General features: G+C 37.4%; 1 protein-coding gene across 1 annotated transcript in view; it reads left to right on the top strand.

Annotated features, from left to right (window-relative positions):
- Nucleotides 1–26635, top strand: part of POLA1 (polymerase (DNA directed), alpha 1, catalytic subunit) — a 208145-nt gene that overhangs the window by 115052 nt on the left and 66458 nt on the right. The window contains exon 34 of the mRNA XM_009321121.1: nucleotides 24962–25078. Within this exon, the coding sequence (XP_009319396.1) occupies nucleotides 24962–25078 (117 nt within the window). The remainder of the gene's footprint in view (nucleotides 1–24961; nucleotides 25079–26635) is intronic.

Below are 26635 nucleotides of genomic sequence, written 5' to 3'. Positions count from 1 at the left end.
ATTTCAGTAAAGTAAAGGTATATGGTGGATTGTTACTGATATATTTTTATTTTATTTTATTCCCCTTCAACTTTTACGCATATTGGTAAGTTCAGTCTGTTTTGCAAACACTTACTAATGCTATAATACTTTTTCCCATATCTCCCTTCTCAAATTTTTACCGTTATTGATTGAAGATTCAATTGAGAAATGTGTTTAGAACCCTGCTTTCTGTGGTAATCATAGAAGTCAGTGGGAAGACAAGAAAATTGTATTGAAAGAAATTGTGTGCGTGTGTTTTGTGTTTCAGCATAGATTATCTCTGCCAAAATAATAGCTGTCATTTTGTTCTTGTTATATTAGTGGCCTGTAGCTTACTACTACCTCTTTCGCCTTGCTTTTGTCCATTCGTCTATTTGTGAGTAGAAAAAAAATTTTGTGAAGGGCCATAATTTGGGGGCTTTATTATGCTAATAAAATCAATATTTTGTTATCTATTTAAATCAAATATTCCAGGATGGTGACCCCACTCTACCCTAATATCAAAGCTGCAGACCTTAACATTCAGTGACTTTGAAACTTGAGTTCTGTTTAGAATTTCATGTCATGCCTGTCGCAGGAGAAGAAGATGGAAAATGTATACGCTGAGCCTATAGGACTTCCTGCAGTGCTTATTAATCCTTTATGGATCATTTGAAATGTTTCTAGTTTATTTAAGCTTTGCTGCTTGTATCAGATTGTTCCTGCAAAAAAAGGAAAAAGTGATCATGCTTTGAATTTTTAAAAATTATCTCACTTTCAAGCAAAAGCACTTTTATGCTCCATTAGAGTTGAATTTGCCAAACTCTTACATCGCATTAACGCAAGCTTTACTGGATAGATAAGCGTGTTGTTCAAAGACTGACTAGAACTTTACCAAACTGCATATTAAGATTTTGTTGTCTTGCAATTTTTGTCTTGAATATTTTCTTCATGCAAATAGAGGGGAGAGACAAAATTATTTCATTAAGAAACTGTGCAGCACAGGTTTAATCTCTTAAAACAGGATAGAAAATAGGAAAATCAAATTTAATAGTTCGGTATAAGACTAGAGAGTCTGGTAAAACTCCTAAGTGTGCTGTCTTTCTTTTGTGAAGAAGCATTCAAAGTTTATATACATAATTGGGGCTCTGCTTTTTGTGGTTTGCTGCTGTTTTTAGAATAATTGATAGAGTTGTAGAATAAATGCATTATGATTTTTAGCTTGTTAAAAAAAAAAAAAAAGCTCTGGATCCGCAGGCAGGAGATGAAAATTCCGGGTAAACTTATCTTGGTGGCAAATTAAGGACTAGTCTCCAAATGGAATCCACTAGCACAGGAGTGAGCTTGCCACTGAATTCACTGCACTTCATAGGAATACAGAGGCCAGCACATCCCTTCACAGGAGTAGTCTGGAGGTTGAAACATCCATGTTTTCTATTTTCTGGGGTCCTTTCCTCTCAAAATATATTTTTCTTTGTTTAATTAGTAATTATATTTATGGGTGGTTGTGTTGTCATTGTAAGTACTACTTTCAGGGAATTTTTTAATTGTTGTGTTTGCCAGTTAGACCAAGATCTTTATAATAATGTAGATATTATATCTTCTGGTTTTACTATTTCCATAATATTTTAATATGCTGTCTGCCCAGAATTATGTTTTTCAGGCATGGGTTATATGAAGTTTCTGCCTTAAAAATCAGTAACTTCACAGCAAAGCGGAAAATTGTTTGTTGTTAGTCTCCAAAAAGTCTTTTGTAGGAAGTCACATTCAATACTAGAATCTTCGCTTATTTCTTCAGTTTCTGTTATTTCATGTGTTTTATAACATAGGAGAATAGATTAATATCAATATAAAATAAAAACACCTTTTATATGTTTATATACTTTAACAAAATGCTTATTAGCATAGTAACTGAGGAGGGAGCCTATTGGGTCAGTATATTTCTTTAAATGTTTCTAAAACATACATAAAGTATTCTCCACATATTACACCAGAAAATTTTAAGTCTGATTTTTTGAGGAGCCATAGACTTCTTGAGTGCCCATACCAGTACATTATCTGTGTGTGTGATCATTATTCTATTAAAAAAACCAAAACTCAAAACTGGAGGAAAAAAAGGAATCAAAACTATTTGGAGTATCAGCTTAAACTTTCAGACACTTTGTTTTTATATGGATGTGTGATCTGACTTGAATTTCAGTCAAAGGAAATTCAAAAAGGAAATTTTAATTTTTTAATATATATATGTGTGTGTGTGTGGATGTGTGCTGCAACTGTAAATATATATATACCACTTATGTATCTGATGGAATCTGGGAAACAATTGGAATTTTTTTTCCCCGGAAAAATATATACTAAATGATCTGAATTGTTCCTAGTGTTTGCTTTTAATTTTTTGCCCACCTTTCCCATCCTCTGACCTCTCTCATTTGTCTCTGTTGCTGTCTTCTCAAGTTTTGATAAGTTAATAATGCCCGAGTTGTGCTAAAGCTAGTTTAAAAGAAAAAAGCCGTTCAAAACACTGTAACATGAGTGAAGGTATTGTCACATGTTATAGAAGTTCCTGGCTTAGAATAGACTTGTCTAGTTTAAGATAGGTATTTGAAGAGAGAAAGATTTATTTCATAAAGATCAGAGGTAACTAATCAGAGAAGTCAAGGTAAATTATTCTGGTTACAAATACTGGATGATAAGGGATTGTTGTAGATGTCTTCATTTTGCTGCAGATTACTCTTTCTAAAGATAATGATCTTCACTGAGTCGTACATCAGCATATATGAATGGTATAGCAGTCTTTCCCTGTAGTACGTAAGCAACTGTATTGGCCTAAGGTGGACTTTGATCTTACATTTCTCATCACGCAGGATGAGAAGAGAGGTTCTACCAAAATCTTCTCCATGTTCCCCTGCTTTACATCTGTAAACAAAATCATGCCAACCAGCCCAAAGGGCTTGCTGCTGATAATACAAGGTGGGGCAGGAGAGGCAGAAGGGGGACGATTTGCAGTCAGGGTTTTTTTGGTTGTTTTGTTTTTCAGCTTCCCAACCATATCTTCTAATGATACATGCCTCTGATGGATTGGGTGATGTTTTCTTTTAATAAATTAACATGTTTCCCAAGAACATCTTCAGCTGTCAAATGGAGCTTTAATGTTTTGGTTCTGTTTCTCCCACGTCCAAATATCTGAAACTTGTGTACTATTTTGGTTATGTTAATCAACTTTGTTTCTCTCTTAAGTAGTTCTGCCATCATTCAGTGTGTCATGCATTAACTCGTTAGTTCCCATCTGTGATGTTAATTGTCATAACTTACTACTATTTGAGATACTAACTTAATATCTCAAAAAGGTGAACACCATTTTTAGGACTGGATACAGAGTTTCTCAGGCAGCATATACTGCTGTCCTGCAGCTGGTCACTGGGCATTCATCAGCACTGAACTTCTACAGTTGCAAAAGCCATAATCAACTAAAACTCATTGAATTTAATTTTCAAGGGAAGGATTTCATTTCTGTTCTCTATCCCTATGGCTCTCCTGAGAGTGACTTACTATAAGCAACAAACATCAAGTAGCTCTGACTACTTCAGCATGAATTATAGTCGGTTCTGAAGGCTGTGGAGAATTGGATAAACGTTGGGAATTATATTGGGAGTTTTGCTGATATCAACCTCAACTAAACAATATGGCCACCTATTCATTAATTTTAATGTCTAGCTTAGTTTGTATCAAAACACAAATTCGTGGCTTGCATCCTCTCAACATCTAAAATAATTTCCAAACAAATTATCATAGAATCATAGAGAGATTGGGGGCCTCAGAAGGTTGCCTGGTCCAGTCCTTCACTTCAAGGAGGGCTATCTTTGAAGTTAAATCCGGCTTCAGAGTTGCTCGGGACCTTGTCCAGCCATGTTTTTCCTCACATCCTTGGCCTGGCCTTCCTGAAGGTCTTGCAGCTGTCCATCACAGCACTCCATCACGCAGTGTCCCACATGCCACATCTCTGCAGTCACCATAAGGTCACTGGTTTCTAAGACTGTGCATGGACTTCTAATACCTCCTGCTTGTTCCCTGAGCTGCATGTCTTTGTGTAGGGGCATTTGAGATGGGCTCTCAGTTGTGTTGCCTTCAAGGGGAATGTGGGAGCTTCCCCATCATGCTGTCCCCTGGGTGTTTCCTCTCTGCTCCTTGTACTGTGACTTCTCTCCAGGCTTTGGTCACCATCCCCAAGAGACTTGGCTTAAAGTCCTCCTTGTTAAGTTGGCAAGCCTGATGGAAAAGATGCTATTCCTCTGCTTTGGCAGATGGATCTTATCACCTCCCACTTTGTTACTGAGGGAGAGGGAAAGGATCGGTTCCCTGAACCTGCTAGAAACACTCTGCCTCGTGCAGCCCAGGATGCCATTGACCTTCTTTGCCATGATGGCATTTTGCGGCAATTTGGTATCCACCAGTTTTGTGTCATCAGCAAACTTGCTGAGGGTACACTCTGCCCCATCATCCAGATCATTAATGAAGATGTTGAACAGGACTGGACCCCTGGACTACACTGCTACTTACTGGCCTCCAACTAGACTTTGTTCCACTGATCACCACCCTCTGGGCCCAGACGTTGAGCCAGTTTTCAGTCCACCAAGTTTTTCCAACCACTGGCTCATATTACTCCTTTCTTCTCTAGATTTAAGTACCCTGTGTCGCCTACGCTTTTCTCCCATGAATATACTTACACATTCTGATCAAGTCACCTCTCAGTCTTCTTTTTTTGATGGTAAGGTCTGTTGCTGTTACGTGTTTTTTCAAGGCCTTGAAACATTGTTTATGCCTCTCCAGTGTACCAGTTATTTTTCTCTTTTTTTTTTAACTCTTATCACCAGGACTGTGTGTGCTCCAGTATCATTCTCACCAACACCTTTGAAGAAACTCACCTCAGTATTCATACCCGGTTCTTCAGTATCGAATCTCCGCATCTTGCTATGTCTGCCTTTAAAGCTTATGTTGAATAACTTATCTACCATGACTCCTTTTCAGCTGATAATTTCTGGCATGCAGTATCCCCATTCTGTAGGTGTGAACTGTAGTCTGTGTTCCCAGTGTGTCGTTTGTGTTTCGCTGTACTAACACGTATTTTGTTTTGAATGAGCACAGTTTACCAAACCAATTTCCTCATGCTTATCATTATTTGCTGTTCTGCTTTTGTCATCTGTAAATTTTATCTGAATTGATTTCTCTCTTCTACTAATCACTGATGTAGATGTTGAAGAGTGTGAGTGTAGCCTTGTCTTTGTGAGACATCACCAGAATCCCTCTCTATCCCATATTGACAAATGCTTACTCAACTGTCATCACTTTATGTCTCATGGACAATTGATTTTTTTGAGATGCTTCAGCTTTGCACCTCTTAGTCCATTTCACATGTACTTTATTAACATTGTGCAATGCTAATTCTATTGCAGTGTCCTTTGGAAGTAAATCAAATACCATTCAAGAGATTAATTATAGTACACCTGCCTTTCTCAACCAAACTTGTAATCTTATGAAAGAAGGAACTGTCGTGTTTGGTTGAGGCTGTTCTGTATAAAACCATATTGACTGACGTTAATTACATTCCTGTTCTTAAATTCTTGATCACTTGAAGTCCCTATCAGTGTTTCTGTTGTTTTTCCTCAGGTTAATGTTAGACTGATGCATACAAATAGTTACATGGATTGTTCTGGTTTGCTTGTATAACTATTTCAAGGAAAATTAGCATTTTGGAAGGTACATGGGTCTCAGTCTTTTGAGGTAGCTTTAAGTGTTGGGAAGTCCAGCAAGTAATGGGTCTTCTTAGCTCTAATAGGACTATTAAGTTCAAGCATTTGTTATGTGAATATGCTGAATTTTGAAGGCCTCAAGTATTTTATCGCTAACAAACCCAAAGATAGTTCTTCATCTTTATTTGCTACGAGACTGTTACTGTGCTTTTCCAAAATACAGGGAAAAGTTACACTTCTGTTTTTTTGTGCTGTAGACTGTTTTGTTGTTTTCATCATGTTAGTGACTCCATTCTATATTCTTAGTTAATATCTGTCTTAATTTTTCTTATTAGTGTTCTACTTCAGAAAACTTTTGATTTATGTCAGCAGCTGTCTGCTTTCAGTCTCCATTTCTTATACATCTTTTTATACATTCTACCAAGTTAAAATTTGCTTGTCATTTTCCTTACCTTAAGAAAAAGGACTTTCAAGTTGATTGGAACTGTTCTTTTACCCATATAAAATATGTTCGGGTCATAATACTGGTTGCTAAGTAGTCGCAGCCTTCTACTCTACTCTGCTTCTACTTAATTTTTCTTTTTTTGTCTGTCATAATGAAATTCAGAATTTTTTTCAGACATATAATTTTTTTTTTTATTAAGTATTCTCTCTAGATTTTAGAAAATACTAGTTCTAGAGACTTGGGACAACATGTATGTCTACCACAAACTCAAAGCAGCAACACCATAGCAGCAAAATTTTTTTCTAGCAGACAGGAAGTAACAAGTTCTGCTCTCAAGAGGTTGCAGTTGGAAAGCTCTCTAGGGCTGCACTAATTTCAGTATTGAGCTGTTGGCTTTAAAGGTCTTGCAGGTCTCAGTAGCAGGCAACCTTTTAAAAAAGGAAGGATAGTATATTTGAAGGATCATACTTTACCTGCTGTTTTTATGCAGTTTGTTCTTCCTGAATGTGATTTACTAAATAAAAATTTTTAGTGTTATATTTTAAAAAAAAAATTCTCTGCAACAAAAATGTCTTGTTTATTTCACTTGCTGTGTCTGTCACCAGTGTAGAAGCAACAGAAAACAGTCTCTTCCCCATTCTCAGATTTTTCAGTTCAGTGAGTTTGTGACAGGCCTGTATTTCTGTTGAGTTGGCTTTTTTTTTAATGCTTAAAGGGAGCATTAATTGCTTAGGGTCCACCTGGTTACTTTAGTTGGTGTCTAGAATAGTTTAGGTTGAAGAAACTCCTGGATGTCTTCTGGCCCAACCATTCCAATCAAAGCAGGTCCAACCTTGATGTTAGGTCAGGTTGTCAGGGAGGTTCTACAGCCCATCTAAGCAAGACCACTGTGGGAGCAGACAGATCAATTTTGTGCAGCCCTTTTTCCTACTCTTAACGTGGGCCCCGTTTGGCCTGAGTAGTCATGCAACCAGTTCCAGATGGTCATGTCCACTTCTGTGATAAAGGAGTAGTAGTGGCTGGCTTCACATCAGTCTATTTGGAAATATTTTTCACAATCTGTGTTTTATGTAATTTGTTTCTATCCATGTGAGTTGATGTAAGTTGTTATATACTGGGGGGGAGGGGGTTGGCTGTGTATCTGGGACCTTTCAGTCTGAGGCTCGGCAAGAACGGCAGCTAATTGATTGCACTGACTTGCTCCTTAGTATTTTCTTTGCTGCTGCTACTGTGGCTGCTATTACTTCTTAAAAAACAGAAACAAAAACCATACCACTTTCTGTTGTTGTTCTCTCTGAACCCTTGTCCTGATTTTTTTCTTAGTAGCCTCAAAGCAGTTGTTAATAAAATTTACCATATAGTACATTGGTGTAAGTTTTGAAAACTTAAGTTTTAAAGTTTTAAAACATTGCCACATTTCAGGTGTTTGGCTTGCCATTTTCTGTGCCAAATCTGTCTAAAGCTGATTTCTAGGTGAAATTTTAACCTAAAATGGATTAGCATTTTTTCAAGATTAAGGAAAACATGTTGTTTCTATCTTAAACTAATCCACAACAGCTCTTCTGAGATGCTGTTTTTTCTTTCTGGCTTCACTTGGGTGCTTGAGATCGAGCAGATCAGCCTAGATTTTTGAGTGCTTTCTGTTCTTCATGGCAAGTAGCAGATACACCCAATTTATAAGCCCTTGAAAAATGTAATTATTGATAGAAAAAGCTATAAACTCTCTCAAAATTCCATCTCCCTCTGACATCTCTTGACACGATCTCTGGTCTGCATCTGGACAGTGTGCCGCGTATGGAGATTTTCCCTCAAAAGATGTTTGTTATTAACATGGAGATTGATATGGCATTGGGTACCAGACGTTGCTGAAGAAATCAGTCCCTCCTAAAGAAGTGAAGAACTATGCCGTTCTTCGGCCAGGGGGGAGGCAGAACAAAAGCTCTCTTCAAAAAGAATAGGCAGGTCTAAGGGCAAGTTTGAGAGAGACCTAAGAGGACTGCAGGAAAGAGTTGCGGGCAGGTGTTGAAAGTAGTTACAGAAATGGATGGGTAGCTGAGAGGAGGCTAAGGAGGAAGCCTGACCATCTTGGAACACTTACCAAAAGGTTTTTTGAGACTTTCGAGTGTCTTGCTTGATGCTCAGTTTAATTAAATAACAGTAGCAGGAAGAAAATGGGAGTCATTTAGGGTGGAGTTAAGTAGGGCAGTATGTTTGTTATCTCAGAATAAAGTCTGCTACAGATATATTTTAATTATTCCAAATCAAAGTATTATAAAACCAGAAGTTGCAGTTGAAGTGTACACGTCTTGATATATGAACCTGCCTAGTGAGGTCCACGAAGCAACTACATTTATGCACAGTAGTGGTCGTCTGAGGAGGAATGAATGGGAAAGGGGAAAATCTGATGTAATGTAAATCAGTTTAATTGAAGTCCATAGGCGTGAAAGTGCTTGAATTATAATCACTTGCTTATTGCATTATATTGCAGTAAAAGCAGTGTTAAAGTTGTTCAGATGACCTTGCCATACCTGAAATGCAGGTGCTATGGCTTTGAAGTCTTTAACATTTGGCTATGAGGAAGAGTATATATTTCATCCTTCCTTCCTCCTTTCTATTGGTTGTCTTCTGCCATCCTATGAAAATCCATCTAGATTTGATAATTTTACAAACCTTTAAGAAAATTTTTTAGTATGGAGCAGGAGCTAGGCATGATTTAAAAAAAAAAAAACCACAACAAACCAAATATGACTGCAAGAATTGAGCATAGATGAGTAAAGAGAAAAGAACTGGCACATGAGACTGGAGCTAGACCTGGGTGGATGTAGAGGAAACTAAAAGCAAAGAAGCCGAGTTGAGTGGAATTTGCTGAATTAGAATATTCAAACGGAGTATCTGCTGGATAAGCACCTAGCTGGGCAGGTAGGCTTGAAATAGCATGAGGAGTGGATGAAGATCGCCTCTGAAAATTTGGACAAGAAAAGCAAGCAATTATATTTGAGCGTGATTGGTTTAATAAGAAAAAAGTATGAGAAAATTCCTAAGTCTTTGCCTGCCTCTGCTATTGGCAAATACTGGGCAAAATGTGTAGCTTACAGAGAAGCTGGAAATTCACAGTTATTATGGGTTACTCTGTTTATTTCAAGCAGCAAAATCTGTCTATTCCTTTAAACGTGATTTTGAAGAATGGGCTGAAAGATGGAATTTTTTTTTTTTTTTAATTTTTTTTTTTTTAATTTCAAAATAGAAGAGGGATCCTGATACTGCAGAGCTGGACATTTGGAAGTTGAAAAAATCCTAGAATGAATACTGCTTACTTAAGTTTAATCCAGGTCATTTATGTATGATGTTATACCGTTCTGTCTTTTTTTCAGTACATTGCAGCCTATAGGTTGGACAGCACTCGTTAGACAAGTGTATTTGTTTCTCTCCATTGCTTAGTGGATGCCCTTTACTTTACCAAGTGCACGCTCTGAACCTTTGCCTAGAATTATTTATTTTTGTCATGGAGTTTTCTGTGGCACGCTTCACTGTAGGATCAAGTGGCTCTTAGAGAACATCTTTACAAGAGCTGTGTAAAGTGAGGGGACAAATTATTATTTTTATTTCTCAGAGAAATGAGGCATAGGGGAATGAACATCAAACGTGTCCATAAGTTTGGGTGCCCGATTTGTGAAGCAAAGGACCTGATTTTTCAGAGTGTGTAGTATTGTGTAACTGCCTGAAGCACAGCTTTCAGGTTGCAGTTGGGTCTACTCAAACTTAGCAGTGTAGACCTTCAAATTTCACTGAAAACAGACTGATTCCTCAGTTGACGGTTACTTGTGAGTCCTTTCAACAAACTGGAAGTGACTTGTCCAGCAGCATGGAGAATCTGTGTAGCAGAGGCAGTAGTGCGTTTCAGCTCCCTGGGGCCAGGTTCAGGTGCCTTTACAACTTTGTTTTCATTTCTTCCATTTTACTACATACCCTCCAGTGTTCACAGTATGTAGGGAGGCAGCAGTAGTCTTGTTCACTTTGCAAGCCTGTTTTATCCTAATGGCAATCCAATCCTTTAATGAGAATTAAAATACAGATGTGGTCCTTCAACTGTAAATTGACACATGATTTGTATGTACAGGGAACTGGAATGAGGACTACACTGGCTTCTGATTGCATGCTTCTTGCAGCTTAATGTATTTTTCATATACTCTGTATGTGAACATCCGTTGCTAAAGGGTGCCATTGCATTGTATAGGAACCATATGCATACATCTGATGACAGAATTTGGCCTGTATAGAGACGTAACTTGTTTTTATTAGTGGTATCATGAAAATTAAGCTCTCAACCATTCAGTCAATTCACTGTGGCAGAGCAAATGTTTCAGCACAGAACTCATGCTCCGGTAATATATAGCAAACTTATTATGAAGTCAATTAGTAACATGTATTAGACTGTTTTCAGCAGTTTTTTTCTTAAGCAAAATTATTTCTCTATATTTGTAACATTTCTGAAATAATTGGTTTTAATGTAGTTTCTTGAAGTCTTAATAGAAGCCTATACTGTAACAATAAGTTCCTTACAATTATAAAGAAAATAAGTTAAGTTTAAAATTATTAGTTTATTAAGTATATAATACTATTCATAGGCAAATGTTTTAATACAGTAGGTATTCTGCTAGAAACCACCCAATCTGGTAATTTCAAGAGAATTTTTTTCTTTTTAAGCAGTTGCTTCCTCTCTGAATTTGAATTTTAATCATGACTTGACTTAAGCTTTCATGTCTTACTAATGCTGCCAGCGAGAGTTGTGCACTGAATAGTTTACTTAATTATCTGCTATACAACAGCTGCTAATAATAAAAAAAAATTACCAAAAAAGTGATCTCATCTTTAGGTCCCCTATGGACAAAAAAAGCAAACGCAGATAAGATGACTGTAGCTACCCTGTCTGCTTGGCACTGTCTTCCTCCTCCTCCTCTCTCTCTCTCACTTTCAGTTTTCAGTGTAATGAAGAGCAGGAGAACAATATTCTGTAATTAAGGATTCCATTAAGTTGAAGAAAAGAGCAAATGGAGTTGTTTGTTCTCCTAGCTGAAAAAATTTGTCTGGGGTGGGGGTTAGTGGTAGTAGTGTAGAAAGAGGGAGAGGTGGGTGGAGAGACTAAGTCAGGGCTGTTTGTTGAATATACTGTTAAGGACTGTTACCATCCTAATTAATCAAGTTAGAAATTACAGCTGTAGTCGGTTTCCCCCCAATTCTTGTTATCAATTTTCTTCTCTTTTGAGACAAAGCAAATATAAATTTTGTGTTCATTTGTCATTTGTTCTTTGACTTCAGCATCTCTGAAAATAACAATGTAGCACAAAAGACCAGTATTTACCTAGTTGTAATGTGGGTTGCCATGGTGTTTTGCAAATTATTGCAATTATGTTCACCATGCGAGTCGCCCTTGGTAACTGGCGAAAAAACTGATAATCCTGTTTTGAACAAAAGGTCAAATTGCTGAATAGAAAGTCTTGATTAACTAAAAGATGTACAAAGTGGAATTATTTCCTACCATTCAGAAATAGTTCTTGATCGGGTTTGGGGGAGGGGGTGAGTAAGTACATCTGATTACTGAAGTACAAAGCATTGAAAGGATGTTGTCTTGAGCCTTTCATGTAGTCTTAATGGTGGCTTTTTTGTCAAATTTACCCATTTGCGGCATTGAAAGAGGCAGCTGCATTTAAGCTTGAGAGATGGTGCTTTTTCAAGAGTTCAGTGCATGGAAAGTTCTCAGCAGTATCTGCAGTTTACTATTAGACCTTCGGCTATTAAAACTGATGTGCTGCATTTGAGCCCATAGCTCTTGGTGCTTGTAAAACCCTCTGACTGATGATCTAATAAAGTGCTCTTACTGGACAATCTCTGATCAGATACTTTAGAAAAAAATGAAAGAAAAAAAAAACAACACAGCTCTGAAAAGGATGGGGGTAGAAACACATGGCTATACTGAAAAGTTTGCTTTTGTAATCTGCAGTGGAAATATTAGTAAATATGACTTTATTTTCAGTTTAAGTACTTTAAAGGGCCAGCATATTGCTCCAGAAATCATTTTTGTTTACATTTACAAAAGTAAAAATTAATCTGAAAAGATTAGAAGTTCTTCATAATCACGAGTTCTCAACAGTTACATACGAATACGTAGAGGGAATGGTCCTCTTCCCGTCATCGTATTCAAAACACTGTGATGGATTTCCTGCGCTTTAATGCTGTGAATTTCCTTTCCTCTTCCCTATTTTTTTCCTGGCAGGGGGGCAGAGGGGGAGCGAGGGAAGAGGTGAAGAGGATTAAAGGGTTTTCTTTTTTAATTATTCTACTTTTTGTTTTTAAATAGCTACCTGGAAATTAATTCTTAAAACTTTGGAGAGCCTGTGTGAGAGCAGCATGAAAGCAAAGTAAACCTGAACAAGTTTGTGGGTTTACATTCTGCATCACCTAGCAACCCTCCGGCTCAGCCAGTTCTCTTGTCTGCCCCCAGTCCTGTTTACAGACCATTCAGGCTGCTCTTTGAAACCACGAAAGATATTCAGTTTCATTAGTGCCATTCTCAAGGAGAAAATAATTAAACTTAAATGAACAAACACTGCTTAGTGATGCTTTAAACTTTTCTAGTTTAAGGTGACCAGACCATTGAGACCACTTTCTCTGCCATTACCTTTCACTCCGTTAAGCTCCTCTAAACTTACGTATCTATGTATGTATGTGCATATAATTTTTAAAGTTTTCAGGACTGTATTAACTCCTTCAGCATTCAGAGATGTTCATAACCATATTGCAAAGATAAATGTTTCACATAAACAATCTTTTTGTCTCTTTACCAACTTGAAATGTATACTTGAGTTGACAAATCTTACTGTTACTGCCATGTACATGAGTAAAATCTCTGTGTGTTCTGTATTACATCTAATGTCATGTTGAACTTCCTGCGAGACAAGTCTGTGGCAGAGGAAAAAATTCAAGGACTGTACAAATGTTTGAGGGGAGAGGACAGAATTGTGGAAGAAGGGGGGGAATAGAGTGTTTTCAGCTTTCTAACCAAAGTAGAGGCAGTAGAGATTTTAAGAAATCTCGAGTTCTTACTGTTTGTATGTTGCTAGATTCTTTAAGAAGCAATACATGAATGGGCTGTGTGAGCTCTTTGTGCTTTGTTGGCAGTTGACAGACAAAGCAAATTTTTTTCTGGAGCAAGGTACTGTACTTAGTTGTGACCTATTATAGCCTAAGAATGTGTCTTGCTTTGAATGGTATGAATAGGGAGAATATTTTGTAGAATGGACTTAAATATCCTTCTAGAGGTTTTAGCTCTCCATACAGAAATACATAAGACATCTTTCACTGATCCTTTTCTCGATGTAGTTTTCCATATGTACTCATTTTAAGTATGCCTTCTCCCAGTTGCTTGCTTGAAATCCAGTTTAGCTGTTTTCAGATGGTCTTAACTGAAATAAAATTGTTGGTAATTGCTGGTTCTCTTTGTGAGCGGTATGTTAGCCTATGAACACTTGTGCTCTACTTTTTAATGTTTTGGGGCACGTATTTTGGTGCCTAGAACCTTATTTTACTGAAGATTAGAAGACCAAGATATTGGCTTTGATGTGAAGTAAAGCAGAACATACTTGCTAATTTAGTTTATAATATACAACTGTTAAGGTTGGAATTTGTCCACTTGTGGTGCTATTACATGTGTTTAAATGAGGGCTACTGTTTGCATCAAACCTATCATAAGGGTTTGGAGTGCTCTATTATCCTTTCAGCAGGCTGATGACAGAGCCTGGTCTTTGCACAAATGAGATCAATAAGTTTCAAATAACTTGTATGAAACGACATGTGACTGTACATTTAAAGATGTCTTACTTTTTTAAAAAATCAATTTTTAATAACATGTAAAACTCTTGCATTGAACTACAAGATATTTTTCACTTCTGTCTTGTTTGATAATTTTGTTTGAAGCATTTTTTACATTAGCTTGAGCATTTGGGTTCTTTTTTTGGGGGGTAGGGTGCGTTTCTTCCTTCTTCCGTTGTCTCCTGCTTTGATTTTTTTTCTCTGCCCCCCCCCTCCCCCCCCGAGACTTTTAATGGTCAAACTGATACGACAGATACTGCTGAGTGTAATATTTTCTAGAGGTTAATGAAGTTTTCTTTCAGTCTTGAGTGGTTTCTTTCAAATGTTTTTTCAGTTTTGGATTAGAAAGCAATTCAAGTTCTATTATTTTGGAGTATTCGAATCACAAAATATCATTCTTGAAAAGCTACAAACTTTCATTTTCAATAGCCTAGAAATAGCCATATGATATTTTGTGCCTACTTTGCATCACAAGAGCGATTCATTACTGGTAGGACCTTGAGGTATGTGAGTACTGAAAGAACTCCTAAAAAGTATGCTTATAGGACAGAATTCTGTTGTAGGCTGAATCCTCTCAAGTTTATGTCCATTTTCCATAATATTCAAAGGGAACTAGGTTTGGGTCTTTTCTCTGGGTGTTTTAGATCAGAGCAGTTGGGTGTGAAAGGTGAGCTTCACTTTTCGTAATGGTCGCCTGGAACCCACATCAGTGCTTCTATGGTTTTAGTGTCATTGGCTTTTTCAAGATAGAAGGACACTTTGTGTCCTTCTGAGAAACTCAGGTAATATTTATTTCCTTTCTCATGCTTTCTTTAAGGTAGCAAGTTAGTGTAGCCACATTGCCCTCAATTACAGTTTGTCTAGTTGCTTTGGACCTTCACAATCTGGTCCTTCGAAGGTGTGGTTCCTATTGACTCCAGTTGCCTTTAAGTCAGTTTGGGCTGGCAGCTTTCCAGTGGGGAACTGAGACAGATAACGCATGTCTCTGAGAACAGGAGGTTTCAGTAGATAATATTTTGGAGAGGGTATCCTTCTCTTTTACCAGCAGTACTGTCTCATTGGATGATGAAGTGATCATTTGCCTTCCACTAGGAAGTTGTTGGCTAAGACGCTTCAGTTTGATAACATCCTTTAATGTGGTTCCTGTGATAATACTGGATTTATAACCAACCATCTCCAGGATCTGTACTGCTTTCAAGTAGTACGCTTTCAAAAGCAATTCATATCTCCTTGTTACTATTCTTTCATTTAAGAGACAGTTTTATATTTTTCCTGAAAGATCACGTCTATCGATTAATCAGCCTGGATAATGCTGAATTCAAGAGGAGCAGGATGAACCATCCAGGAAAGGAATTTCCTTTCTTTATAAGAGTTTTTTATCCGCTCCATCCCACAGCTAAATTCAGATCAGTTATATAGGCCAAAACTCAAGAAGCTTTGAAAATGAGGAAGTGCTTAAAAAAGAAATTGGAATCCTATCTTCAACTTCCATTGAAGTGAGGCAGCATGAAATGGAGTGTGAAATGCTGTGGTCCCTGTTTACTTTTTCCCTAAATTGGATGATCAGGTAGCATCAGACTCTAAAAATACTCACACTGGGAAATGTAACCTATTTTTTCTGGATGAGGAACTGGCTACAATGTTTATTGTGTAGAAAAAGAAAAATGAATGTGAAGTCAATGGCCAGAGTGAGTTGATAAAATAGTTCCTTATCTTGTGATCCGAATAGTCATATACCACACTGGATCTATGATCAGGTCTCTTAATGCACTATAGTTAGCTTTATGTATAAATTTCAGGAACAAATTTCAGTTGTTGTTACTATAATAGTTACTAAAACTATTTGCATTGCTTCTTGGAATTTAAAGCCAAATGTACACAACACCTAAGAAAATACCAGAGAACATGGAATAAGCATTTCCTGGGTAAGGGATTTAAGCTGTAGGATAAATTTATAAAGGAATTTATGCAAACGTAAGGTCCTTCACCATTCTAAGCATATGCTGCAATATCTTTCCTTTCAGCTAGAACAAGCTTGGCAGCATGTTTAACATGGTACCTATCCCACTTTAAATAAAAAAACAAAAGCTCTAGTCAGCCAGCATCAATAGTAGACTCTTGATCCAGCTCCTTTTTAAAACAATTTATTTGAAGAATCTGTGAAAATATCAAAGGAATTTATTATTGGAAGATGATTAAATGTTACAGTTAGGATAGCAGTATAAAGGCTTAAAACAAAACGTCCTCAAAGATCATCTTTGGTTTATGTACTCAAATTTGAGTATAAATATGTTAGATAACTTAGTTTTAAGAGATTTTCGACTTAAACATTAGAGTTATGCCTGGCAGTTCAGGAGAACTTGCACACACTCTTCATTTTGAAATTCTTTTACGTTGTGAAATTCTAGGATGAAATTTGGACATTATCTTTCCTCTTGTAAGGGATCTCTTGAACCTAACATTAGGGCTTCTGACTTAGTACAATTTGATCTCTTTGTAGTAACATATTAAAGAAGTGGAGAGAGCTTTTCCAGTAATTTCTTGTTAAAATTTTGACAAAGTGGAAAACAAGGTTGGAATGACTAGTATATCAGTAACAATATCTATCCATATACTACTTTGAGATCTAAATATGTCTGAACCTACTTATTGAAGAGGCTTTGCAGGTCTCCTAGATTTCCTTCAAAGACAAAATGAGATCCTTCTCATGGTCTCACAGATATATTTTTTTATTAGTGCTTGGTATCTGGTTTGCTTGTGGAATATCAAGCCTTGCAGGATCCTGAATTTCTGCATCACTGATTGCTTCTAACTCCATTACTCTGGGTTTTAGGGTTGGTTTGCATGATTCTTGGCAATAGAGTGTGCCTGCCCTGTCCTTATCAAGGAGATCATCATTGATAGGAAAAATGTCAAAATAGATAAGATGCTCCACCTGTGAAGCTGCAGGACCACCTTCTATTTCCAAAGCTAACATCTGGTAGTAGTCTTTTATAAAGCTAAAAAGAAGTCTGTTTCCTCAGAGAAGTTGGCGGTTGCATGATTTTATAAAGGCTTCGTTTCTGATGGTGATCATTTTGCTAGGGGGTGGGGAAGAAAGGAAGCCTGATGGCTCATTTTCCATATATGATGCTCCTTTGTGACAGGATATTCTCTTTAGTTTCCCTCAAATTTCTTTTTGACAAGATTATCTCCAAATTTCACCTTGATGAAGAATTTATTTGTCTTTTCCTTCCTCTGCCCAAAAAGGGTGGGTGACCAAGAGGTAGGTTTTTAGACATCATGAGGTGTTCCTTTCGTATGTTGATCCAGTCTTTTATAAGTTCAGATAATTCAGTCTCCAGGTTGTTTGTACTAGTAGCTACAAATTCCAAAGGAATGGCCATCTTTGCTCAGGCTGTCTAGGAGACGCATAGACTTGACCAAGTCAGATGTCTTAAGATATCACCTGTGTGGAGCCCTCCTGGTCAAAGTGTTCTCCGCTGAGTCTACTTTGCTAGTCTCACTGATAAATTACTCCATCCATAAGACTGATCAAGCAACTACCTGATGTATCTTTGTACTTGCTCTGGAAGGACAATCAGGATGAAGCAGCTACCTGGAAGCAGCTAGAGAAAGTATATGAAGCAGGCAAGCACCAGGATATCGCAAAGAGTTACTTTTCCTGCAGATTAGAATAGCGTGTTTCTGATTATGCCAATCCTAGCCTCATCAAGTCTTCCATCTTGAGAAAGCCTTTCAAAAATTGAATGAGTCTGTGCCTTTCTTGTGTCTAGCAGCAGTAGAATTGGTTTCTTTATAAGAGAGGCCGCCTGAGGTTTTTACCAGGTACGTTTCGCCGTGAAAAACTGGGATGTTGCCTGAGGAACCTGAGTTATGCTGGACTTCACATCGCTGAGTGGGCAAAGTTTCCCATGTGAAATCTTATTTCACTATTTATGATAGCATCCCTGACACGCGGGGATTTCTTCTTGGGATTGTAGCAGTGGCAGGTAGGTGTCACTCAAGTCTGTGTTGTCTACTGAAATTCCAGTGCATGACACTAGTTCTCACACTGTCATTTAGCTTTTTGTTGCTGCTGAGATCTCACCAAGATGGTGCAAGAGCATTGGATCAAGTCGGCGTTATTACTGGAGTATTTCTTTGTTCTGAACAAGCAAAAAAGCAGATTAGAAGTTGAAATTAATTAAAAGTAATAGGGTTTCTGGTACACAGCAGAAAAACTTTCCTGACTTTACAGCAATAGCTCATCTTTAAGTTGCTATTAATACCACCTTTGGTGTTTCAGGTGTGAAATTGTGATGTAATTCTCAAAAGATATAGCTGCTACTACTAATAGTCAAAACACTTGCCAAAGAATGTGCAAACAGAGGTTTTGGCTCAAGTTCTAATGCCTGAGTTGCTGTATACTACTAAGGAATGTTTGTCTATCTGCTCCCCCAAACATTCAGATATTTACAGAAGACACAGACAGGTGGAACAGGGAGAACACACCTGTGATGTAGAACAAGTTATTGCAAGTGGAACTGATAACTTTCAGGTCACTGAGTCAAGTCTGCTGTTGTCATGAGAAACTTCATACAAAATATTTCATAAAATCATCTATCTTTTAACATTGCATGGGGGTATCAGTAGATTTGATAATTTATCCAGTAATGCAATATTGGTGGGACCTCATCCTTCCAGGGGATTTAAAGCTACTTCGACCAGATTTGCCCCGTTAGGCGATGCTATCCATAATAATGGACATTGGCAGGAAAATGGGGTTTGAAGCTTCTGGCCTTGGAATTAATGGAAATAATACGCTTTTGTAAGAGTAATCTGAAAGGAGAGGTCAGTTTGAAGTTAGAGTGGCTTGATTAGTAACTCACAATGATGCCTGAATCAGAAAATTTTCATTGTATTGTCTCTCTCTCACGTTCAGCCTTCCAAAAGCTGAATTGGTTTGCTGATCAGTGACATGAACAGCAAGCTTATGCTGGTTGACTAGGAAAGCATGTCCAGGTTGTGTTTCTACACTTCCCTTCTGGCGGGTTTGATGATTTAAGGTGATAATTTCAGCTCTGCAGTGAGGAAGCCATCGATTTTGGATCCAATGTGCTTGAGGTTAGGTATCCCAGCCATCTGGAGATTGGATGTCATCCACCAAGATCCCATTTTCAAAAATCCACATTAAGATTGTCTTCAATGGAGAGTAAGATTGTAGAGAAGCAAGCACTAATTACATTTTAAATTCAACTCCAAAGTGACTGATGGTGACCTGTGAATAATTTTCAGTGCTTGCAGCTTGCTTCTTTTTACTACCACATTTTTTCATTCCATGTGAATTTTTAAAGCGTTGTAGTCCCTCAGCATCCAGACTGTCTGAAGGCAGGAACAGATACAGAGCTGAAGTGTCGTAGATAAGCACATCCAGTCCTCTACTGTAGCAGGCAACCAAGCTACATTGTGAAATGTAATTTGTAAAAACTACTAAGATAAAGCTCAATAAATGTATGTTGTTGACTCCTGAAACTTCTGTTTGAAAGGCTGTTCCAAAACCACTTGCCTCTGTATTTTGGGGTAATATTTATAATGCTTGTTGATCACTAGAATGTGAGAGGCTAATTCTCAAGAACAGACTTACAAAGAAAGAAAATTACTTTTGACTTGCAAATTTCGCCCCATTAGCTACAGTATGTGGACATAGTACTCTTCAGGGATTTTCTTTTATATTGTGCATTTACTTCAGGATTTTTTTTTGCATACACTTTTTATATTTTAAAATGAACTAAGCACTTGTAGACAGAATGTTTGGTAATGCTAGTTACGTTTTTTTCCCCCCTATCAACTTGTATTTCATTTCCCATAGTGTTGCAGATACCAAGTAGAACAAAACTGAAGGTTTCCTATTATGGTTTTGTTTGATCTATTGCAAATTAATTTACAGACTCAGTGATAGCTGCTGGGAAATGAAGGATTGGTTTTGTTTGGTCAGTGAAGACGACAGGCATGGATCAAATAAGGGTTAACAGTAATGCACTTGAACAAATTGAATCAGAACATAATGCATGTATTGAATTTGATTGCAACATGCATGTCCATGGAAAAGTTTTTTGTTTAAAACAAATCAAGGCTATGGCTTAATTATCAAAGCAAAACAAGAGACATAAAGAGCTACATGTTTCTGATACTGGGATTATTTTTTTTTTTCCAAAAATAGCTCCCTTCACACAGTTGTCTACATGTTTAATTTCCATGCATAATAGCAACAGTTATTGTTGTCATTTGTTAAGAGAGATTAACAGATAGTAAGTACAAACAAACGCAAATAAGGCCTGAATAGAGAGGTGACAAAGAAGAAAAGACCTCTTTAATGTTAATTATAACTGGTAGGAAGTCTATACAAATGACATTAACTGTTTTCGATATGAATTGAAGGGACATTTAGTTAGTATCTATGTAACACATCTGGTTGTTTTATTGTAGGCAACAACTTAGATCTCCATTTTTTAAATATAGTTTATTGAGAAATGTACTGTCCAGTGGAAGTTGTATGTTTTGATCATTATTTCTTAGTAGAGGAAAATAAGTATAATAGTAAGCTGTTAAATTGGAATGCTTATTTTTATCCTAAGCTATTGTTTTTAGTTTAAGCAGGGTTTTTCAGTCTTTTTTCACCTGTATTTTATGACCAGCAAAGTTCCTAGTGCTTTCTTCAACAGTGACTACATTAGACCGAAACAATTGCATAAAGAAACTTGCTTCAAATGTCATTATTCAGTGATAGGTTGGGTGGACCATCTTATGCATTCCCTTATAAGACAATAGAAGCAGTGCCTTGCAAGTGGTGTAGTCCTTTGTTTCTTAATTGTTAGCTAAAAATGCCAATAGGTGGCAGAAAACACACTGTTACTTTTATCATGCATTATTTTCATGGTTGTCTATTTTTGAGTATTCTGCTCAGCTGAAGTTGGGATGCTGCTCCCATTCCAGGCTTTGTTTTTTCAGTTGCACTTGCATTCCCTAACTAAATAGTTTACTACCTGGCAGTTCCATGCTTTGTTTTTCTAGTATAATAAATTGTTTTAAAGTTCAAATGTAGTCATTTAATATGTTTTGAGTCATGAGTGTTCTCTTTGTGCACACAGAATCTTGTCATAGTTACAGCTGAAACAATTATGCTCTTAAACAGGAGGGGTTTGGAATGGGTGAGGACACCCTCTGCACCTCCCCCTGCCTGGCTGTGTATTTTAAGGCCCTGTTTGTGTCAGACTGCTACCAGATGTTTCACAGGAAGGTAGAGATGCCACATAATGAGCAAATATGGCATAAACAGCTTTCCACACAGAGCATAGCTTTTGTCTCTAAGAATTAACTTAATGGAAGATCTGTGACAATGCATTATCCTTTCCAGAAATGTTTTTGTGTTTTCCCTCACAGTGGCTCTAATGATATTCTCAATACTCACGTTAAGTGAGTGCCTGAAGATCTCAATGCTATCCTTGAGTAGCTTTTTTCGGTAGAAAGTTATTCCATGTCTATTAAAATTGAGTTATTTAAAAAATGTTAATCTGTTAACAGATTAACATGTTCCTCTTTTAGAAATAAAACCTAGGTTCATTTGCAAAAACAAAGCTAAGGACTAGCTTTTTCATTTGAGGGTCCCTTGTGTCTGCTGACTCCAGAAGACACAGGTCAGGTGTCTGTGTTAGGTCAGGTCCTAAATTATGACTTTTCATGGTGAAGCATCTGCTGATGAAGTAGCTCAGTCTTGGTGAGCAGTGTCTATCTTTCTAATGGCACTTGTGAAATATTTGTCATAAATAATTTTTATGTGACAAGGAGAGTGGTACTAGGACTGCTAGGGCAACAGTTGTGCGAAAGACGAAAATTAAATCCACAGAAGATTTCTGAATTCTTGGAATTTTCTCACCATGCAGTATTAAATTTGTAATGGTTTACATTGTTCATCTACATAACAATAAAACTCAAACATGGTCATCGGGTACACTGATCATACTGTTTCCAAAAAGCTTGCTCTGACATTAGGTGTACCCTTATTTTATTAAGAGAGTGTAGAGCAGGATTTGCCTCATCCCAAAGTCTGTTAGGTGAATTGCTTTTTGGAGGTGCTTTTTTCTTCCTCCATTTACTATAAACGGATCATAGGGTGACTAGCTTAGACTGCGTATCAGGCTTTTAGATATCCAGAGTTGGGTGAAATGAACCCTAACTGCATATCTTAATGGACTCTTCCCATTTCTGCATGACGGCTTGAGCACACATTTTAGGTAGTGCTGTATACCTTGCTGTTGGCGTGAAGTTCCCCACAAAGTTTTTCTGGTCTGCCCACATGGGCATAAAAGCTCCTCTCTGCAAGAGCAACAGGAAGTGCTTTGATGGGCTTGGCACTGCATGGCATAATATTGAAGATATGACATGGCTGGAGACATGGTGAAAGAAGAGAGGTTTCTGGAATAAATGAGGTTATTTGGAAAGGATTTGAGGTTTCATCTTAAAAAACAAACAAAAACTGAATCAGACTTCTAGCACTTTTGAAAAGATTATAGAAGAATATATTTTTAAGTTGAAGAGAGGGATAAAGCTGACAAACATGAAAGAACAGTGTTCAGGTTATCTGATCCTTTAGAGAACAAGCTGCAAAAACATACAAACAAACAAATCTCTGCATACTCCAGTAAGTGATAGGAAAGACATTGACAAAAATTTAAAAAACAAAACAAAACAACTTTTAAGAGTAGACATAGTGAAATCCCATTTTAACATTATACTGACATAGTCATATTGAATCGGGATGCTAGATTACTGAGGTATAAAATACAGATTCAGTTTTGGCCATGCCAGTGAGGAAAGAAAACAAAAGCCAGAAAAGGTATATAGTTGCAGGCTTTTGTTACTGACTTGTAACCAAGATGGTGGTAGTGACAATAGTGCTCTGAGTGGAGCTCTGGAAACTGGAAGGGTGGGAAACATGATAATAATTGGAAACTTGAGTTGCCACCGTGGAAATTAGGTAGAAGTCATTGCCAGAGCATAATGTTGGGACAGCTTGTTAAGGAGCCAGTGAGAAGGCAAGCAAGCAACTTTTTTTGAGTTGTCCTCTGATTTGTAATATTTCTGTCAAAGTACCAGGAATCCTGGTATGGTTAGATTAAACGTCTTTGCAGGAGCAACAGGAAACAAATTTTGGAAACAGAGGCAAAAATAAACAGTCACTATTCCCAGCAGAGACATCAACAGCTGATAATCTGAAATGCAGAGTTTGACAGTGCTGAGCTGTGCAGGGGTGGTAAAAGCAGGAACTGTTTGAGAAAAGTTGCAGAAAGACATTGTGATACCAAGTTGACTTGTCAGTTAACAGTGGAAGATTAAATCCTCTGCCAAGTAACGTTAAGCAATGCAGATGCTAAAAACCCAATCTTAATTTTGTATACAATGTGTGTATTGACTTACTGGTGAAGAATAAAATTACAATTCTTAGATAATAATAAATGTCTTTCTGGAAATGACTGCTCAGTGCTCAAATGCTCAGTAGTGCTCCAGGCAAACACGACTTGAGGAAAGAAAGGAGCAAAGAACAAGATGGTAAATACCGTCTTGTTTCTGTATAAATTCATGTTCATCTGGCATCCTGAATACAGTGTGCAATACTGGTTTCATCTCCCTCCCCGTTTGTCCCATTTTCCCCCCACCCCCTCATTTCAGAAAGGACCTGGAAGAGATTCAGAGAAGGGCAACAAAGATGTGGAGTGGTTTCCATGCGAGGAACAACTAAGTAAATTAGGACTGTGGTTTGGAAAAGAATTTGATTGCAGATGATGTGATGGAGGTCTATAAAATCATGAGTGGCATGGAAAAGGTGAATGCAGAATGATTATTCCTAGTCTCTCCTGATACAAGAACTAGAAGGCATTAAAAAAAGATTTTTTTTTCTTTTTTTGGTGTGTTCAAGAAAAATAAGATACTTTTTCATATAGTGTGTAGTTTTTCTGCAGGATGTTGTAGATGCTAAAAGTTTACATTGGTTGGAAAAGCACTTGACGTCCGTTGGGATGGGGGAAGTAATGCATCCATCACCACTGAATATCGAGACAGTGATTCAGGAGGTCATTGAGCCATTTCCAAAAGCTGGGAAAATCTTCTGGAAAACTTTAACTTTGTGCTTTCTTTTATGCTATTCCTTAACTATCTGCGACTGGTGATTTTTAGAGATAAGGTGCGGCATTGGTTCAACCTATGGTTGGACCTGGTGCAAAAGGTACATCCTTACCAATCCCAGAAGCATTCTTTCTTCTGTACTGTTAAGAGAAGCCTTTGGCGTTGTCTCCCTGAGCTGACATAGAGCAAGCTGGCTCAGATTTTATTTCATTTTAACTCAGCAAAATGTTAGTTTTTCCTAGATGAGTCAGTTTACGTTGAAGTCTCGATAGCTTTTTATTTAAAAAAAAAAAGTTTCTGGCTGTCATCAGAAAACCTAAAAGTTAAAACTGTTTTTCCCCTCTAAAGTGCAAGCAAGGAAATGGCACTTTACTTTAAAATTTAGTTGTTTCAGGTCTCTGGGGTGTCTTGTTGTCTGGTCTATATAGATGTATAAAATAATTCTGTTATATGTTAACGTTGTCTGAACTGGAAAAGAGCAGAGGTTTCGGTATATTTCAAGGAAGGGATGACTGCAGCGTGCAGAATGTGGGATTTTGAAGCAAGAAGACTTCAGCTTTGATCCCCACCACTGATTGTGTTACCTTAAACAAGGATCGTCACCTCTTTATACATATTATAGTATCAGCTTCACAGAGGACGTTAAAGTTGGGATTTTTTTTTCCTTGAGTATGATTCATTGTTTAGGTAACTTGAATTTATGGTAAAAATGTATTTTCTTCTACGTTCTCCCTTTCTGCAGGGTTGGTTAATATGTGAGGAGCCAACTTGCCAGAATCGAACCCGTCGACTTCCCCTGAGTTTTTCCCGGAGTGGCCCCGTGTGCCAGGCCTGCAGGAAGGCTGTTCTGAGACCAGAGGTGAGTGTTTCAGGACAAAGCTTTGACAGCAGTGGAGCAAGATTCTCATGAAGCTCGCCTCTCTCTCAGCTCTGCCTTTCAAAGGTAGCAGGATTAAGCAGGAATTTTTGATTAGTTTATTAGTTTAAAGGGGACTGTTTATGCTTTTCCTACTCCACATTTAAGCCGTGTCCTCATTGCTGTGAAGAGAGCATGCCATGCAGCTGCTATGTTTGGAAATTTTCCAGCTGACAAGCATTTGGTCAGCAAACTAGAATTTGCTGGAATGTTTCTGCCAGAATACAGGTAAATTAAAATAGACAAACAAAACCAACCTTCTGATACAAAAACAACTGCCTGCTTTTCTGCTGACTGGTTCTTACCTGACTGAATTTGGTGCTAAGGAACTGAAGGTGGACTTTCATACCATCTTCTGGGAGTACTCTAAGGCGGTAAGTATTTTTAGGAGATGAGAAGTTCTGGGTTCTGCATATTTGGCTTTGGCTCCATGCCTGAAAAATGTAGAAGCTTTTAAACCTCACATTGAGCTAGATGGTCTGGTCTTCCAGGGTTCAGGACTGCCTGCTCCACCCTAGCTGGTTCTCTTGGATTCTGACATTAAAGGAAGCTGATTCTGTTTCATATTGTAAAATTCTGGCAAAGGACTTCCATTTCTTTGTTAGGAAAAAGAGGGGGGAAAAAATGAGTTTAACATTTAGAAGTCTCGACGTTTTCCAGAATTTACATAAAACGACCAAAGAGAGAGAGAGAAAGATTCCATAAAGAAAATAGGTAATCTTTGATTTTGGTTCGTTTCAGGTTGTAATAAGTCTCTAAATTATCCTTACTTAAATAAAACGTACAAAAATCAAGGGTTTGAGGTGGGGCTGTCAAGTGAATGTTCTGAACAGTATTATTTTATTTACCACATGAGATTTTTTGGTCCTTCTTATTCAGTACTGCAGATGTAAAAAGTCACAAAGGATAAGCGTCAGTAAAAATCAAGGGACTGAAAACAGCATTGTCAGAGAAAGACTGATCAAAAGATAGCTATTTTTTGCATTAGTGGTAAGTTAATGTTGAAGAATATAAGAAGATCAGATAATGAACAGCATTAAAAAGTGGGTAAAAATGAGTAGAAGTTCTCAATCTTCTAACACAGGAACCATTTGCTATCACATAAAATTAAAAATAAAAATTAAAATAAAATAAAAATAAAATTTGTCAGAGAACAAACCTTTTGCCTATGCCATTAATCTGAAGTATACTGCTGTAAGAAATTTAAAGCCAATACCAGTGGAAAAAGAGACCAAGGCTTATATGGGTTTTAGAAGTGTCCAGACATGTTAGTTATCAACAAAAATTTGTGAAGAAATTCAGGTTTTAATCCAATTTCTAGCTGTTAGAGAGGCGGATGAGATCTGGTAAGGAGATTATTCTGCCTTCTGTAACCTCTGCATTCTATCACATTCTTCCAAAGTATGTATACATTAGCCGGCATAAGGATAAGATGCTGCACTGAGTAGTAGGATCTTTGCTCTGATCTTGTATATTAGCTGCTATTGAGCATTCCAACAT

The sequence above is a fragment of the Pygoscelis adeliae genome, unplaced genomic scaffold, assembly GCF_000699105.1.
Source record: "Pygoscelis adeliae isolate BGI_AS28 unplaced genomic scaffold, ASM69910v1 Scaffold53, whole genome shotgun sequence".
Classification (NCBI taxonomy): Eukaryota; Metazoa; Chordata; class Aves; order Sphenisciformes; family Spheniscidae; genus Pygoscelis; species Pygoscelis adeliae.
The sequence above is the reverse complement of the archived record's forward strand: the minus strand, read 5'-3'. Positions and strand labels throughout refer to the sequence as shown.